Here is a 17502-nt window from a genome sequence, read left to right as displayed (position 1 = left end):
CGATTTTGTGTCTGTTTACAGTTTAAGCTATTTTGCACACACATACTAAACTATTAACGATTAAGCATATTTATGCACATTTATGCTGTAATATTTTCCGAAACGATTCTAATTAATTTTTAATGCATTTTTTTAACTGTGCGTTTGAGGCAAAAAATTCAATTTCGAATAACGAAACTTTTAAATAAACATGACAATTTTCTCAATTTAATTCATGCCTTTATGAACCAGCTGATATCGAGGATTGACGACTGCGCGAATAAATGGAGGCTGAACTCTTCAGCACTCTAATGTAGTTGTTGAAGTCAACGAGAAACTCGAACTCCTCCTTAAAGGCGTCCTTCAGTGACACCTGCAATACAATAAGATATTAGTTTCTCGTAACGACTGAAGTTGTTGAGAATCTTACCTTATGATGTCTTGCCTTCTTGATGATGAACAGCACCCAGCTGATGGCACCATAGAACATGGCAGCACAGCTGCCCACGAGCAGCACAAGGAAGACACCAGCCAAATTGTCCATGGCCAGCGGTGTGGCATCGGGCGTCTCCTCTTTGGTAGCACAAATGCCTGAACCGACCTCATTCCACCATTTGTTCTTCATCTTCTCGAGCACACCCTGCTCCTGCAGCTCCAGTAAAGCATTGTTGAACTTATCGCGATATGGCCAATCTGCAAAGCATTTTAAAATCTTAATTCATTTCAAATTAATCTTGAATTTGTCTTACTTTTTCGCATGGCAATGCCGTAGGTTTTCTCATCGAGAGCATCACCAATCTTTTTCAAATTACATTCACGCTTTGTGTTATACTCAATGGACGTGGACTCCATGAGAAAAGCATAGTTTGTGCTTGTCTTTACTCTATCGACACCTTCTTGATTAGTGGCTGTAAGATACTCTGGATGTTCGGTCATAAATTTATTCATTTTTATAAAACGTACATCCTCCGACGACTGCAAGACAAACAATGAATAACACGAATTTAAATAATTTTGAGTGTTTCACACCTGAAAAAAATTCCTTGTGGAACCACTACTCTTAGCGCCATAGACAATGCCTACTTCGTTGTCCGCCAAATCATCCACGCTGTTGATCAAACTTTGTGGTTTCTCAATGGTCAAAAAAGCAGCCAAATTGGCAGTATAAGACGAGACGACAATCAATGTGAAGAACCACCAGAAACTGGCAACAGTTCTTGTTGACAAAGCCCTTAAAGAGAAAACTCATTAAATTTGGTTTGAAATGATTATAAAAGATGCTCACTTGGGTCCAATTTCTGAGCCTTGCTGTAGCAAGGCTCCAGTGGTAAACCAAACAGAGTTGCCTATAGTAAATTGATTCTCTAGTTCTTCAGGTTCTTCGATGCAAGGATATGGATTATCCCATTCACTGGGCGACAGACGACCAAGTATAAAGAAACTCAACGAAACTCCTAGAAAAGAGAGTCCCAAAAACCACCAAACATCCTCGGAAAAGGGATCCATGAAAGTGAAAAGCTCTGGCTTTGCCTTCTGTGGTTTCAAGTAGAGTATCGCAATGCCTGGAAGATTACTGCTGTTAATCAGTGAACAAATTAGTTCAGTTTGTGCTTACCTAGATTCATAAATGGAATACTGAAATCGATAGCTTCCTCGCGCTCTGAAGTGATTGTTAAATCCGTGATGGCCAAGTCGGCAAACTATCAAATTAAGAATATATTTTTATAACTGTTTATATAATTACATATGCAATTCGTACTTACACCATACATGATTTCGCGTAGCATGCCGGAGGATTCATTGGAGGTCTTGTTGTAGGAGCCATAGTCATTGCCACCATTTTTAAAGGTAAAGTTAAAACCCAACTTATCGGCCAGTTCCTTGATCAAATCCACACCATAACCCTCATACTGACTGTTGCCCTCTAATTTCTTGAAGCTCTCTACTAAACTGGCATAAGGTTTGTTCTACAAATAAATCACAATTTAGAACTAAAAAGGAATTTAATTTAATAAGTTAACTTTACCGGCACTGAGAGCAACACTATGAACGTTTTGTTGGCCAGCGAATTGTCAATGTTGTCAAATTGAGTATTGGTAGGTGCTATACGCTCTGGTCTATAACCTCGATACTCATTCCAATTTCCCACTTTGACAATGCCCGAAGGCTGCAGCTCGATGACATCCAGGCTATAACCTTTGCGCACATTACCCTCGAAATTGATGGGTCCTGTGAGCAGGCGATCCTTCAAACGCAACTAAAAGAAAGATCAAATTTATTAGTTAAAGTAACTTCTAGTTTAATCCAATTTACCGTTCTCATATAATTCTTAAAGGATGAGCCATCATCTCGCACACTTTCAGTGCGCTGAGAGCAGTTTTGCGAAACTGGATGGAAGGGCAAATTTCTTAGAGTTTCAGCAAATACTTGCACGGCGTCGTAGGTCAACGCCATTTCCACAGTTAGAGGACAGGATCCTAATATATAGTATATATATATATATAAAAATAAATACTAATGTAAATAAATAATGCAATTTTTACCATTGCGAAACTCGTCTTGCTCAATGTTGTAGCCAATTTTTTGCATAAGTTCCTTGACAGCCATTTTTTCAGGGGAAAATAAACGTAGACTTGTGATGTTGGCCTCGCTATATTTGTATTCTTCGAGATCAAACGAATGAAAGTCCAAGTTGCCAATAATAAAGCTGTAGTCTTCATTGATAATGCCCACTTGTTGAGCCTAAAGGGAAAAAAATTTCATTTTAAAATAATCTATTTCCCCAATTAATATTTGCTACTTTACCTGATTAAGGAACTCTGGCATTGTGTCCGAGCTTCCAACAACCACAATTCGATTGTCCGAGGATTTTCGCACTCGCCGCAGAATTGGTTTATAATTTCCATTTAATTGCATATCATAGCGTAGAACGGTCACAATTGGCCCATTCATGCCGAAAATCAAGTTAAGTTCATTGAGTATGGTCAGGTATTCCGCTAAGAGAAAAACTTTTAATAAAACTGAGCTAAATATAAACCTATTCACTACGCACCTGATTCGTAGAGAAATGTAAATCGCGACCACTCAAATTGTTTGATGATGCTGTAAAGTGCTTTCGACAGATCCGCCGGATGAGGATGCAGATTAAAACCTTCGCTATATTCGCTCATATAGGAATAGATGTGAGGAATATCCATCGCATCGCATATAGACATTAAATGCACAGCCGTGTGACGCGATGAGGGACCAAAGACACCAGCAATACCAGTCTATAGAGAAGAAATTTATAGCTTTTTTTTATCTATAGCTCACTCTACTTACCTCAAGCATGCGACACAAGGTGTTGTAGCTGTGATAGCCATCGCCATAGTTGACTTCCTCTTTGAACGATGTTAGGGATAAACCTAATTCCTCATTGGCTACACTTATAGCATGATCAAATACTATATTCATTTGCTCTGTATTCTGATCAGTCAGCAGACCTAAAAAGAACATAAATAAAAGTAGTGTCGCCGGTTTGTTTATCAACAAAAACTTGAACTTATAGCATATATAGTACAAACATATTTGCGGTCTATTCTCAAGACTAGACAGCTGCCTCGTTCAGTTGAAAACCCAAACAAACAAATCTTGAGAACAATTTTTATGAGCTTTCGGCGATGATGGAACGAACAGCATGTTCTCTTTACGAGACATTAAAAATAAATCGTTCGTGATCGACACAAAAAAAAAAAAAATACTTACCAATTGCTACACTGCCCATATTCTGGATATCTTCGTAGACTGGCAACATTTCTGGCTCAGCTTCTTCGGCATTTATTAACGAATTAGTTAACAATGCTATTAAGAAACATATTAATATATTTCTTGTCTGCATTTTTGCATAAAATAATATCATTTTTAGCTATGCATATATATAAATAATAATTTATTACAGAATGCGGTGCGGAATTTCTGTTCTCTACGCATTGAATGAAAAACGACAACTGCGAACATTTCCAAAATAAGCAGTTGGAAAATGTTTTTGAGTGAAAATAACAAAAGCTTTTGAGTCAAAGTTTATTAAAAAAAATTTAAGAGAGATTACAATGAGTAGAAAATGCAAAAATTATATATTTATTTTTGTTGAACATATTTGAAGTTACTCTTCCTCTGGCACCTGATCGTCAGAATCGGTTTTGAGCGATTCGATGGATTGCGAAGAGTTGCGACTGCGTGAATAAACCGATTGAGCGCTCTTCAAGGCTCGTTCATTTTCAGCAAAACTGATGACAATCTTAAATTCTTCGGCCAAGGCATCGCAGAAGGGCACGTCATAGAATTTGGCTCTTTTGAAGACAAACAAACACCAATAGAAAAACGAAAGCACAAATGATAAAATCGAGCCGACGATCAGCACCAAATAAATGCCACTCAAGTTCTGCATTTCCAGTTCTGAAGGGCCGTCATCTTCGCTTTTAGCCTGTAGATAATATTGAATTTAATAAAGAATTTAAGAGAAGTATTTTTACTTACGTTACAAACTCCGGCTCCTATTTCATTCCACCATTTGTTCTTGAGTCTAGCCAAGACACCTTGCTCTTGCAGCTCCAGCAACGCTCTGTTGAACTTATCGCGATATGGCCAATCTAAAATGGATATATCATTAAGTGATCGCTTTAATGTATAGAATCTATACTACAGATGTCATGAACTCACTTTTGGGCATGGCAATGCCGTAACCCTTCTCATCGAGAGGTTCGCCAATTTTCTTGAGATTACATTCTCTCACCGTATTAAACTCAATGGATGTGGACTCCATGAGAAAGGCGTATTTGGTGCCAGCTTTTACCTTATCGACACCTTCCAGATTCGTTTCAGTCAACATATCTTTGTTTTGCGTCATGTACGCATTCATCTTCATGTAAATGGGTTCCTCAGATGTCTAAGAAATAAATTTAAAATTGTTCTTGCTCATTGTTCATTATGTTTCAATTAAACTTTTCTTATATACTTAATATTTATTATCTTCCTAATGAATTTATTTCTTTAATTCCAGATTTTGTTTATATTTATTTTAATAATAGAAGTTACTGACAGTCTTGCCAACCTAGAAACAAAATATTTCGACGAATGGATTTCCGCACGAAATATAAATTAAAAAGTCTTACTACTTTTTGCCCACAGTAGTATTATGTTTTTATCAATTTTGTTTGTATTATTCGAATATATTTTTTCAACTCGCTTACCAAGAAGAAATTCCTAGTCGACCCTGTGCGCTTGGCTCCATATTGAACGTCATCTTTGTTCTCGGCTAAATCTTCGACGCTGTCTATGGAACTCGATGGATTCTCGATGGTTAAGAAGGCAGCCAAGTTAGCCGTATATGAGGAGACCATGATCAGCGTGAAGAACCACCAGATAGATGATATAGTGCGCGTACTTAAAGCTCTGCGAATGACAAATGTATTCAGTCAAAATATTATTTTCTTTAAATTTCTCCACTCTGCTTACTTGGGTGCAATTTCAGAGCCTTGTTGCAGCAAGGCGCCTGTGGTAAACCACATTGAGTTATTTATGGTAAATTGATTCTCCAGTTCTTCCGGTTCCTCTATACATGGATAGGGATTATCCCATTCAGAGGGCGAAAGACGACCCAGCACAAAGAGACAGAGTGAAACACCCAGATAAGCAATGCCCAGATATAACCACACTTCTTTTGAGAAGGGGTCCATGAAGGAAAAGAGCGCTGGCTCCGCTTTCTGAGGCTTCACATACAAAATGGCAATACCTTTGAATATACAGAGTAATTATTACTAAAATATAAAAAAAGTTTAATAAAGGATTTACCTAAATTCATAAAGGGTATGGAAAAGTCAATGGCCTCTTCTCGCTCTGATGTGATGGTCAAGTCTGTTATTGCTAAGTCGGCGCGCTATAACGGAAATTAAAAATAAAATATATTATTTTGTTAGGTATTTATAAAGCTGCAGCTTACACCCTCGACAATCTCCTTTAACATGCCCGTTGTTTGATTCGTGGTCTTGTTGAAGAAACCGTAATCGTTGCCGCCATTGTGAAACGTAAAGTTAAAGCCCAGTTTATCTGCTAGTTCTTTGATCAGATCAATGCCATATCCCTCATACTGACTGTTGCCAACCAAACTGTTGATGCTTTCCACCAAGCTAGCGTAAGGTTTGTTCTGAGTTTAAAGAAGAGTTTGTATAAGATCTATATTAATTTCAATCAGATCTATAAATAAGCTTACTGGAACTGAGATGAGCACTTTGAAAGTTTTGTTAACTAACGAGTTTTCTTCATTGTCTAGTAGTTCCTGTACTTGTGGTGGACGATTAAATTCAAAGTCTTGGCCTTCTTCCCACGTGCCCACTTTGATTAATCCCGTGGGTTGCAGCTCAATCACATCGAAGGTAAAACCTTTGCGCACATTGCCCTGGAAGAAGATGCGTCCAGTGATGGTTTTGTCCAAGATTTCCAACTGAAAGAGAATTGATTAAATTATTACATTATTGAGATAATATAAAAAGTAGAAACGATGATGTGAACATATAATTATTAATATTAAAATTTATTTATAAAATTCGTTTTCTTTCCTTCCTTAAGTTGAACAATAGTTTGCTTACCGTTCGCATATAGTTGCGAAAAGTGGATCCATCTTGTTGCACTACATCATGTCGCTCCGAGCAGTTCAATTGCTGTGGTTGGTACGGCATATTGTTGGTGGTCTCAGCAATCACACGCACCGCGTCATAGGTAAGAGCCATGGCCAAAGTAATGGGCGAGGAACCTGCCAGTAGATATTTGCTTAATTAAGTTGGGGGATCATCTTGTAGACTACGCTTACCCAAATCAAGTGGCTCACTTTCGCCCACGGCACGATTCAGTGTCTCAATCAATTGACGCACTTCTTTCTTATCCGGATCAAACATGCGAATGCCCGTGATGTTGGCCTCGCTGTATTTGTATTCCTCCAGCTGGAAAGTGTGCAGATCCAAGTTGCCGACCAGATAGGTGTAATCCTCATTCATGATGCCCACCTGCTGAGCCTGACGCAGCAGCTCAGCAACGCCTTCGGTGGAGCCAACAACGACAATGCGACTATCCTCCGATTTGCGAATGCGCCTGAGTACAGCTTTGTAATTGCCATTGAGATTGAGATCGTACCGCATGACCTTAATAAGAGGACTTTTAATGCCATAAAGTGCTACTAGGTGATCTAATATTGTAAGATATTCAGCTGCAAGTGGAGGGAGATTAATTAAACGTTTGTAACTATACAAGATCAATAAATATCATACAGGATTCATAGCAAAAAAATAAAACGCGACCATTCAAATTGTTGTATGATATCGTAGAGCACATGAGCAATATCCTCGGCATGTGGATGCAGATTGAAGCCATCTGTCTGCTGGTTGGATGAGAGATGAGCATAGATAAATGGTAAATCCTTAGCATCACAGGCACTGAAAAGATGCGCTGCTGTGTGCCTGGCCGAAGGTCCAAACACGGCGCCGACGCCATTCTAAAAAGGGAAAGTTCTCTAATATGAAAGTGTTCGATTATAATAGGTGTAACTTCCCACCTGCATAAGTCTGCAGAGTTCCCCAAATGCGTGTACTGAATTTCCAAAATCTACATTGGCCGAATCGCCCTGGAGAGGAATACTCAAATCGCTGTTGACCACAGAGATGGCATGCTCAAAGGTTTGTTGAATGCGCCCCGTGGGATCGTCGCTGATAAGACCTGTTACAAAGACTTGAGTAAAAGAGAGAACGAAAGAGATCGAGCTAATGAGTGATCTTACCAATGCGAATGGACTGCTCTCCATAAGAATTCATAGATCCATAGCCACGCACCTCATTGGGCCACAGCAAGATGATGCAAATTAACCAGAAATGCATTTTCTTTTAGTTTTTCTGGTTAATTTCTAACAGTATAATCTTTTTTAAAAATTTTTAAAACACTTTTTATGTTCCATTTAGCCACTTTTGGTATCGTGCGTAGCTATTTTTGTTATATTTTTTTTAGTCTATGTATATATATATATTTTTGGAACGCTCCCACACAAACGTGAACCGTTCGCAGTTCCGTTCCCGTTGAGCTCACGGCTCCGACTGCTGGTTGACGACTCTTGAGTACCATTTGGTTTTCAAAATATGCTCAAAAAAGTTTTCCAAAATATTGAATGTTTTTGTTTTGAGCTTTTCAATATGCCGGTAGTGTGTTGGAAAACCCCAAAAAATAATTGTTGATACACGATTTCGTTTGTGAATATTTGGAAATACTTTTGTTTTTGTTGCTTGTCTTTAATTGAAATTATCACAAACATTACTTACAGTTTCAACTAAATTAATACAAGTTTAAAAATATAAGTTAATTATACTAGGAAATATATAAAATTAGAAAGCATACAAATTATTTTTTGGCACAGTTTTGACACATCGCAATATATATATATATATAATTCTATATATTGTGTGTGATATATCTTTGAGTATGTCCTGTTTAGCTGAGTGGCAAGTTACTTTTGATGGGCTGCTGTTTAAAGGACCAACGTTAACAATCCGAAACTGTAAATAAAAAAGAAAATAGTTTTAAATATTGAAAAATATATGTAATGTTTTCACATTAAAATGTCACGTGTTAATGTGTTTTAAATTAATTGAATTTATATTTATATTTTATAAGTAAATGTATTTATAAGTAAATTTAAAAATGTGGCTATGAATTTAAATGTGAATTATTCTTAATTTATTCTGAGTGTTTCCTAAAAATTTCATAATAATCACATAAGAAACTCTCAAGATATGACCAATTTATGTTGCATATCTCTTAAACGGAATTAACTACTGTACTTTAATGAGTACTATACTTTGACTTCCTATAAATCAACTATGAATGCTAGACACATTAATGCTGCAATATTTAAATATGATTAATTGGAGAAAATATCCTTTGGTGCTGGCGCATAACAAATTGTGTGCCAATTGCAAAAAAAGAGAGACAATTGAGGAAAGAATTGAAGAACTTAACGGCAATAACAGCAACAGCTTGAGGAAGGCAAACCAACTGTTATTGTTGTTGTTGGGCATAAATCACCATTAATTAAGCGAATATGAATATGCGAATGTGAATGTGAATGCGAATGCGAATGAGTCGCAAGTGAAGTGTGACGTTGTTGTTGGCCCAACAAGCCATGTAGCTTGTTGAGAACTCCAATTGAGACCAATGATTGTGAATGTGAATACAAAATTCTGAATTCCAACGAATACTCACAGTTAGTGTTAGTCTTTAACTGGTATTTTGTTTGCGTAGGAATACATTTCTAATACTCTAGGTAATGCCGAATGCAGCGCAAAACTTTCTACCATACACTGCATTTCTTTGGAGGATTCATCGGTGTGCCCGCCGCACATTTAAACTCCCGCGCAAAGTCAAAGGAGTTGGAGAGCGTGCCAATCACGCGATAGCGACCCGGACTATGGATGGCCGTATTCAGTTTGTTGCGTATCGCCTCCGGTCGCATGGCACCGCACCACACCTGGCCGAAATTCAAAAAGAACAACTGTGGGCCCGTCATATTGAGTCCGGGTAGCGTGTCCTCCAGCGCCTCTTGTGGATTGTCGTGCGCCCAACGCTTGTAGGCATGGAATGCCTGCCGGAGTCCACCATTGTCTGCGATATTTTCGCCTGCAAAGAGCAATAATAACAAGTGAGTGGAGTAATGAGGTTGAACAATTACTCAGCCTTACCTTGCGTGCTCTCGCCATTCAAGGAGATGCCCACCTCATCGACCGTATAATTGCCGTACTGTGAAATGATGCAGCGAGCACGCTCATCGAAGCCATGAATAGACGCATCTGTCCACCACTTGTGTATGTTGCCATTGCTGTCGAACAGTCGCCCCTTGTCGTCAAAGCCGTGGGTTAGCTCATGGCCAATGACCACACCGATGCCGCCAAAGTTCAATGACTTGGGAAAGTGCCGGTGATAGAACGGTGGCTGGAGTATTCCAGCCGGGAACATAATTTGATTCTTATTGCGACTGTAGTAGGCATTCACTATGGCCGGCGCCGTCTGCCAGTTGGTCTTGTTCACACGCTCATGCAGCTTCGATTGCTCCTGCTTCGCAGTGTGGAGCAGCACATTGAGTGTGTTCTCGAAATACTTATCCGGGTGTATGTCAATGCCCGCATACTTCTCATTCAGCTCCTCAGCATTGAGTATGAAGTCGGGGTAGCCAATTTTCAGTGACATGGCATTCACCTTTTCCTCGGCCAACTGCTTGGTGCTCTGATCCAACCAATCGGTGGTTTTGAGTATATCACGAAAAGCTTGCTGCAATTCGTGTGTCATACGCAACGTATCCCGTTTGCTATTGTCATCGAAATAGCGACTCACAAACATGGAACCCACCGCCATGCCCATGTTTGTATTCACCTGGGAGATGCACACCTTCCAGCGTTGTGGACTCTCCTCGCGTCCGAACAACGCATGATAGAAATTCTGCTTGATGTCGTCGAAGCGATCGTCCAAGTTGTTGATGCGATGCCGCACAAAACGCCACATCATATAGTTGGCCACGGTGCGAGGTTCGGTCACCGCCAGCAGTGCCACCAATTGCTTCATGTAGTCCACCGCATAGATGACCACTTGCTCGGTGTCGTTGACATTGCGTCCCTGCAATGTGCTGAGGTAAGCGGTCCAACCGATTTGCGGTACAGCTGCCCGAAGTTGCTGCAGAGTCATGCGTTTGTAGAGCTGGGAAAGGGAATGGAAAAACAGTTAGAAAGTCGGAACTGGGTATGTTATGCTATGAGATACCCACTATCTATTTATAAAAAAACCTTGTATGCTTGATCACTGGAAAGTTTCGATCACTTTGAAAATCTAGGTAAGCATTAAGAATGTAGCTATTATTATGTGGTAAGCCTAAATGTAGAGACTAGAAGGCGCCAAGTGAGCGTGTCTAAATCATAAAACCACATTTTGTTATGTAAGTTTTATAGTAGTACTGTCCCCAAATTTGAAGTCTCTAGCTCTCATCTAGATGATCAAATAGGTGGACAGACAGAAAGATATGTCAATAGATAAAAAGTAAATCTGGCAGCATTTCCTGCTTCTAGCTTTTAATAGCTAGCTACAAAATGACGCTCAAAAGGTGTGACTAAATTATAAAATACTGTTTGGAGTATTGTCCCCATATTGTACACTTTTAGCTTTCATTATATTCGAGACTTTCATTCTGATTGTTTTTTTCATTAAGTGAACTATCAATGCGGAGCCTATAAGGCAAGCGCTAGGAGGCTGTAATTCTTACACAAGACTATAAAGATCAATATGTCTTCTCTTATTTCTCTTATTTATAATATCAACTAGAATTCTATTCCGAGCTTACTAAACACAATTGACTATTCTTAAGTTAAGACCTTGGCAATAAACTCACCTTGGTTACATTGAGTCGCTGCTCCGCCGGCGCTGTAATGGCCGCCAGTCGCGTCTCAAAGGCGATGAGCTCGGTGGCGGTGCGCATCGCATCCGGTTTGCTGGCGCCAAGTTTCTGCATCACCTCCGACATGTAACGCTGATAGGCATGCAGATACTTGGCATTGTTCTGCTGCAGGAAATACTCTCGGGTGGGCAACCCCAATCCAGTTTGATCAAACTGTATGATGTTCTCCTCCGAGTTCTTGATATCCGCTCCCACCCACTGCACAATGAGTATGTCGTTGTTGTAGCGTCGTAATGTGGCCGCCAACTGCTGCCAATTGAAGTGTGTGCTGCGCCATTCCGGATCGAGAACTGGCCAACCGCCCAGCTGACGAATGAGAGTCTGCAGAGGTTCGAGACCACGACGCGTAAGTAACTCGCTATTCACACAGGATTTGTAGAGATTCTTGGCCTTGAGTCGTGCATCATGTTTGGGTTTCAGAAACTCGCTGGTGGCCACCGGCAGCGGTTCCTTCTCCTTAAGCGTCTTATCATTCTTATCCTGCTCCTTGTTGCTGGTGGCAATCACCGCTGCCGCTTGCTCTTCTTGTGATTTTTCACGTGCCGGCTCGATTAAGCGCTTGTGCTTCGTATTGTTGCTGAAGCGCTTGTAGCGCACCAACACACGATTTAACAGATGGCGTCGACGCACAATATGGCGACGCAGCCGCTCGGCTGTTAGTTCGGCTGCTTGCTCCGCTTCCGGTTCCGGCTTGAAGAGCGTGTTCTGCACACGCGTCTCAGCGCTAGGCAGCTGCATATTCTTCTCGAGCAGATTGCGCAGCACCAAATCAAGACTTTCGCGCAGCATTTCAAATGTATCAAAGCCCGCCTTATCTTTGGGTATGGGATGCAATTTCTCCCAATTGCCACAGGCATATTTATAAAAGTCCACACACGGATCAATTTGTGCATTCATATAGCGTTGCATCGTCTTCGCTTGAGCTAAACGTATGTCATTCCTGGTGCCTTGCTCATTCCAAAATGAAGGTAAAGCTGGCTCTGCCAGCGTGGAGTCCGGTTGCTCTAATTCTTCCCGCTGCTGCTCCGCCTCCCGACGTTCTCTCACTGACCAGAATTGCAGCGAGTCCGGAAAGCGTTTGGGCAACGTTTTCCTCGGATTGTAATCCAGTTCTGTGGCTGCCTCATCTTCAAGACACTCCCTAGGCATGGCCACAACTCCGCTGCTGTGCGGCAGAAACGAGGTGCGTGCATCCTTCATCAATATGCTGCGCTCCTCCAGATCCAGCGACTCTCCATTCCCATAGCGATAAGGCAGACAACGCCGCGCACGTTGAGCAGCCAAAGCGGCCAACTGACTTTGCTTGCTATGCGTGGGCAGCAGAAAATCCTCATTGATCAACGCATTGTAGGCATCTCCATCCGGCAGCAGTGAATCGTAGTCACTGCTGATCAGCTCGGCCATGGACTCGACGTTGGCTGTGGTGTGTTGTTGTTGCCGTTGCTCTTCGCTGAGCTGCAGTGCCTGCAACATTCCATCGAGTCGCAGCAGCAGCAAGAGCACCAATGTCAATGGCAGCATTACCACTGGAAGCAGCAAAAGTAGTTTACAGCACGTTAGACCCGGACACCATTGCACTCGACCCGTCTGTTGATTAACCCCCAAACCCAAAACGACGCGACGCGAAGGGGCAGAAGTAGCAGCAGCATTGTGTTGCACCTGCGGCAGCGACAGCTTCAAAGGGCTGTGTCTACTCATAACGAGTGCGAATGTGAATATTAAAGTGAATATACTATATGATAACACCGATTACCGAATGCTACTAGTTCTGTTTTTGTGGCCTTTATACTTTAATTAAACGCAATTTTTGCGCGACGCAATTGCGAAACAATGAGAGAACCAAAGCCGACGACGATGACAACAACGACAACGACAGCGACAGCGACGAGCCAATGACTGACTGACTACGGACTGACTGCTGAGTAGCCAGCTCTAGAGATCGTGCTGGCGCATCAGTTGCGCTCGCGAAGCCTACTAAAAAATGTATAAAAAAGTTGCCAGCTTCGGACTTACTGACCAAGCACTCTGCACCCGTCCTCAGTTGAACTGAACTGGACGCAATCACGGCGCGCGACAAACAATTGAATGAAGACGACGACGGCGACGACGGCGCTTCAATAAAAAAAAAAGACGTAGCAAATAGAACACAGTTGTGGGAGGGAGACGGAGAGAGGGGGAATTTCCACTATATATTGTGATCTTTGTTTACCAAACGAAGCTATGCGTAAACCCAAGTAAACAATCAACATGTCTATTTGACCTTATGTAAGTACGATACTTGAACCCAACAAGCAACAACTTGCTTTTCTCCTGCTACCTGCAGTTGACCTCTTAACCTCATTTGTGTTTGCTCACAAAGCAGCGACTTCCGCTTGCATTAATGCGACCTAATCAACAAGCCACTTTTGCACAATGCACACACACACACACACACACACACACACACTCGCATAGCTTCTGTTAATAATAGTATGTGGAGAGATCAAGAGCAGGCGTATCCATGCCATGCACAAACAACAAACAAACATTGTATATCGTTGTGAAATTAGTGTCATTATCACTGGCACAACAACGGTGGCACCTCCGCTTTTTCGACCTCTGCCCCCGTTCCCCTCCCTCCTCACGACTGTTTTTGGGTTCAGCTACGAATTGCGCTCTAAATTCAATCAATTTAATTTAATTTCACAAAACAATTGCACAGAATCGCCACACACAAGAGAGTCCGGCAAGCATTTTGCCAAGCAGGTTAAATTCAACGCTTATGTCTATGGCTTTGTGCGCTACATTCAGTTGACTGGAGCATATCAACATTCATTGATTTGCCCAGTGCAAAGCCACACAACTAGTTTCCAAACGAAACAAATCAAAACAACACACACAACAGAACCCCCTTTGGTCAGTTTGGTTTGGTATTCGAACAATGCAAATGCAATTTGAAAGCATTGCGCTTTTCACATGCTGCTAATGCCACGCTGTTAAGTTAACATTTAGATTTTATGCTAAGTGGCAGCTTGTTGTTGTGCTGGTGGAAAAAATCACACAAGTTGATTTAACTTTAGTGTGCGAATATGCATATGCAACTCTTCTTAGTACTTATCATTATGACAAACTAGAATTTACATAAAAATCATCATAAATTGATGGCGACTATAATAACATTATTAACTATAAATTCTCTTAAAAAGCAGCGTTTATTTTGTGAAAAATTAACATTAGTTTTTTGAAAATTTATGTAAAATTCTTTATTTATGCTTGCAATTTTTGGTTTAATAATAGGAGAAGACAAAAGACTAACACAAAAAGCTTAAATTTGCATATAGATTGCGACTTTTTGTCAATGATTGACTATTAATATACTTTAAAAGCACCGTGTATTTTGTGGTAGGGTAACAATTTTTTTTGTGATTTTATATATAAAAAATCGACATAAAATTAAACTTTATTTATCCCTACAATTTAAGGCTTAATAATAAAAGCTGACTATAGAAGCATAAATCTAAAAATTAAAATGTGTACAAAATCGTTTAAAGCTTAAAGCTAATTTTCTGAAATATTTGACATTTACTTTCGTAATAAACGAACCTTCGTTAAATTTGTTTTTATTCTTTCCATCCTACACTAAAAAACCTACATAAAATTATTCCTTTTTTACCCTTGCATATTTAGATTGCCACTTTTTTTAGATTCCGACTTTTATCAACCTTTCATAATTCAAATATAATGTAATTGTAAGCAAATTTATCATACGCATGATAGCGTCTCGCATGCACTTTTCCTGGAAATACATCTGCTCGTTTTTTTGTCACATTATAATGTTGCTGAGACTCGTCATGCATATTAGAGGCGAAAGTTCATATTTTTAGCGCTCAGCGAATGTAAAAATGTCAAATGTTGTGTGTGTGCTCAACTTCAGTACAAAATATATAACATGTGCATATTTTATTTGTGTTGTAGCTTAATATGAAGTTTAAACATGAAATTCGCGTTAAATATAATAATTTTTTGGTGCAATGCCAAAGCATTCGCTGTTACATGGTGCGTATACGTAATTTTCGACACTATAATGAAAATGTCAAATGTACATATTTACAGCGAAGCGAATATGCATAATCACAGGCACAACACACACACAACTAGTTAAGTGAATTTAAGGTACTTTCAAGTAAATTGGCTTGGTTCGGGTTTGTATTACAAGATTATGCGGATAATTGCTGGCATGCGATGCCATCTAGTAATATGACGCCACGCACCTCATTCACATCGCTGCCTCCCTTCTATTCCCCTTTTGAGCTGACTCCTCATAGGCATATACACAATATATATATAGGGAACTGCGGCCTAGGGGCATTTCTCTCGTTCGTTGGGGTCGCGGCTTTTGTCCACTTCTCGTACTCTCGAACGGCATGAATTTCAGTTTCATGAACAGTAAACACGCAAATCTCTCAATTGTGTGTGTGTGTGTGTGTGTGTGGGGGGAGATGTTGTGTGCTGCATCTGTAGTAGTATTCACTTTGAATTGCCATTGCCTGGTATGCTAATTTTAGCCTTAAACCTTTTAATTAGCGGCTCTGACCGAGATTGGAGAACATGTCAATTTATCAGCAGATATGTACATCTATGTACATAATATATTTAGTGTGCTTGTGTAAATAGGTGGAAATTGTTGTTGCTGCCTACTGTCGTAAATCGCAAGTCGCAATTGCAGTCTCCGGCGTGTTATATAATTGCTAGCATGGATGGTTATGCCCATTGTAGTATTCACTTGATCTCTACATAGTTCAAGAGCGTCCCGTAATCGAATGCACTCGATATACTAAACAACTATTTATATTCACAATGTGTGTGTGTGTGTGAGAGTGTGTGACATCACAGTCGGTGTGCAAAAGGTAAACGAACCCCGCGTTAATCGACAAAATATAAATGAATGACAGCATGAAGATGAACCCTTAATTTATTTACAGGTTCATTAATTATTAGTGACCTGCTGATTGTTTTTGGCAGACTAATCGAGTAGACTTGAAATTGATTTGCTGTATTCATAATACTTTTTGTAATTAAGAAACGTGAATCGCCCGGGTCAAATTCTCTTTCAAAGAATTGTACTCTTTTTTTAGAGAGTTGAAAACGCAAAAATTGATTAAATATTTTCGTTATGCATTGGCGCTTTTGTTTTGACTAGTTGTTCCGCGAGCCATTTGAATTTTAATTAAAATTCTATCAACACTTACATGCTAGCACGTTGTGCAATTTACGTTCCACTCACTTCGCCACTTGCAGGTTTTTCCAATTGAATTTTGTATTTTTATTTGGATTTAAGGCAGCACTTGAAGCACCTTCTTCCGAGTGTCGCTGATGTTTTGTGACTGATTTAAGAATCGCAGCTTTCCAAATCGATGTTGGGTTCTTGCCGCCTGCATCTGCTTGTTATCACCTTGGCAAGTGACGCTGTGATTGTTTTGCCAAACTCAGCGCAGAGGGATGACGACGAAATCTGGTGACGGTGACGATGGCGGTGGTGATGGTGATGGTGGTAAATGATTGGAGACTGGATAATGGTGGCAAAGCCAGTGCTGCTAATGGCCTGCAGCACTTTGCCGTCACAGCACAGAATTTAATTGGCGCAAGTTAACCGCTAATTGATATGGGCAAAGCAGCGACTCGTCGCTTGTCGCAACTGCTTTGATGGGAACTCCGACTCAGCTGTGAGCATTATCAGAGCAGAGTTGCTTAACTGTAATCAGTTGACTTAATAGGCAAAGCTGTGTAGCTTCAGAGCTTCAAAGTGCTTTGGCAATTCAATTGAGTGCGAGAAAACATTCACATTTCATTCCGTTTGTGAATAGGCAAACACAAAAGTAAAAGCAAGAGCCACAATCGACTTTTAAGTTAATTAATTTATTCGTTTATTTTATCAATTTAATAAAATACTTTTCATATTTTGTAGTAAATGTTTTTTCTATTTATTTATGCAGCTGTTTGTCATTCGAGTTTTTACGAGAAGTCTTTGTTTT

The 17502-nt window shown here is 40.1% G+C and overlaps 2 protein-coding genes across 3 annotated transcripts; both read right to left on the bottom strand.

Moving 5' to 3' along the window:
• Window positions 1-220: 220 nt before the first annotated feature.
• On the bottom strand, window positions 221-7704 carry LOC133836806 (uncharacterized). Its single transcript, XM_062267391.1, has 26 exons — window positions 7562-7704; window positions 7278-7501; window positions 6824-7216; window positions 6603-6766; window positions 6227-6457; window positions 5957-6160; window positions 5809-5893; window positions 5473-5749; window positions 5208-5409; window positions 4678-4903; window positions 4495-4607; window positions 4124-4441; window positions 3724-3877; window positions 3301-3461; window positions 3032-3248; window positions 2785-2975; window positions 2523-2721; window positions 2293-2456; window positions 2006-2236; window positions 1743-1946; window positions 1595-1679; window positions 1265-1541; window positions 1009-1210; window positions 729-954; window positions 410-672; window positions 221-352 (listed from the first exon to the last, which is right to left on the bottom strand). Exons 2-26 carry the CDS (start codon window positions 7498-7500, stop codon window positions 221-223), a joined length of 5142 nt encoding a protein of 1713 aa, XP_062123375.1. The 5' UTR covers window position 7501; window positions 7562-7704.
• Window positions 7705-8259: 555 nt separating this feature from the next.
• On the bottom strand, window positions 8260-17231 carry LOC133839449 (neprilysin-4). 2 transcript variants are annotated; one of them, XM_062271029.1, is made up of 5 exons: window positions 16720-17231; window positions 11426-13017; window positions 9732-10740; window positions 9256-9669; window positions 8261-8549 (listed from the first exon to the last, which is right to left on the bottom strand). In XM_062271029.1, the coding sequence occupies exons 2-4, from the start codon at window positions 13010-13012 to the stop codon at window positions 9344-9346; spliced, it is 2922 nt and encodes a 973-aa protein (XP_062127013.1). In that variant the 5' UTR covers window positions 13013-13017; window positions 16720-17231; the 3' UTR covers window positions 8261-8549; window positions 9256-9343. The 2 variants fall into 2 exon arrangements, with proteins under 2 accessions (XP_062127012.1, XP_062127013.1); XM_062271028.1 differs by lacking the exon at window positions 16720-17231 and having other exon boundaries at window positions 8260-8549; window positions 11426-13456.
• Between the last annotated feature and the right edge of the window lie 271 nt (window positions 17232-17502).

The sequence above is a fragment of the Drosophila sulfurigaster genome, chromosome 2R (genome assembly GCF_023558435.1).
Source record: "Drosophila sulfurigaster albostrigata strain 15112-1811.04 chromosome 2R, ASM2355843v2, whole genome shotgun sequence".
Lineage (NCBI taxonomy): Eukaryota > Metazoa > Arthropoda > Insecta > Diptera > Drosophilidae > Drosophila > Drosophila sulfurigaster.
The sequence above is the reverse complement of the archived record's forward strand: the minus strand, read 5'-3'. Positions and strand labels throughout refer to the sequence as shown.

What these genes read in the sequence shown, in the direction of transcription:
- LOC133839449 (XM_062271028.1), bottom strand. Translation starts at nt 13,189, where the DNA reads ATGAGTAGACACAGCCCTTTGAAGCTGTCGCTGCCGCAGGTGCAACAC. An exon ending in AGCGACTCAATGTAACCAAG is followed by an intron (nt 10,741 to 11,425) that starts GTGAGTTTATTG and finishes TCCCTTTCCCAG; the next exon opens with CTCTACAAACGCATGACTCT. An exon ending in GAATGGCGAGAGCACGCAAG is followed by an intron (nt 9,670 to 9,731) that starts GTAAGGCTGAGT and finishes TGCTCTTTGCAG; the next exon opens with GCGAAAATATCGCAGACAAT.
- LOC133836806 (XM_062267391.1), bottom strand. Translation starts at nt 7,500, where the DNA reads ATGGCGTCGGCGCCGTGTTTGGACCTTCGGCCAGGCACACAGCAGCGC. An exon ending in CGACTAGGAATTTCTTCTTG is followed by an intron (nt 4,904 to 5,207) that starts GTAAGCGAGTTG and finishes TTTATTTCTTAG; the next exon opens with ACATCTGAGGAACCCATTTA. An exon ending in GGCTCAGAAATTGGACCCAA is followed by an intron (nt 1,211 to 1,264) that starts GTGAGCATCTTT and finishes TTTCTCTTTAAG; the next exon opens with GGCTTTGTCAACAAGAACTG.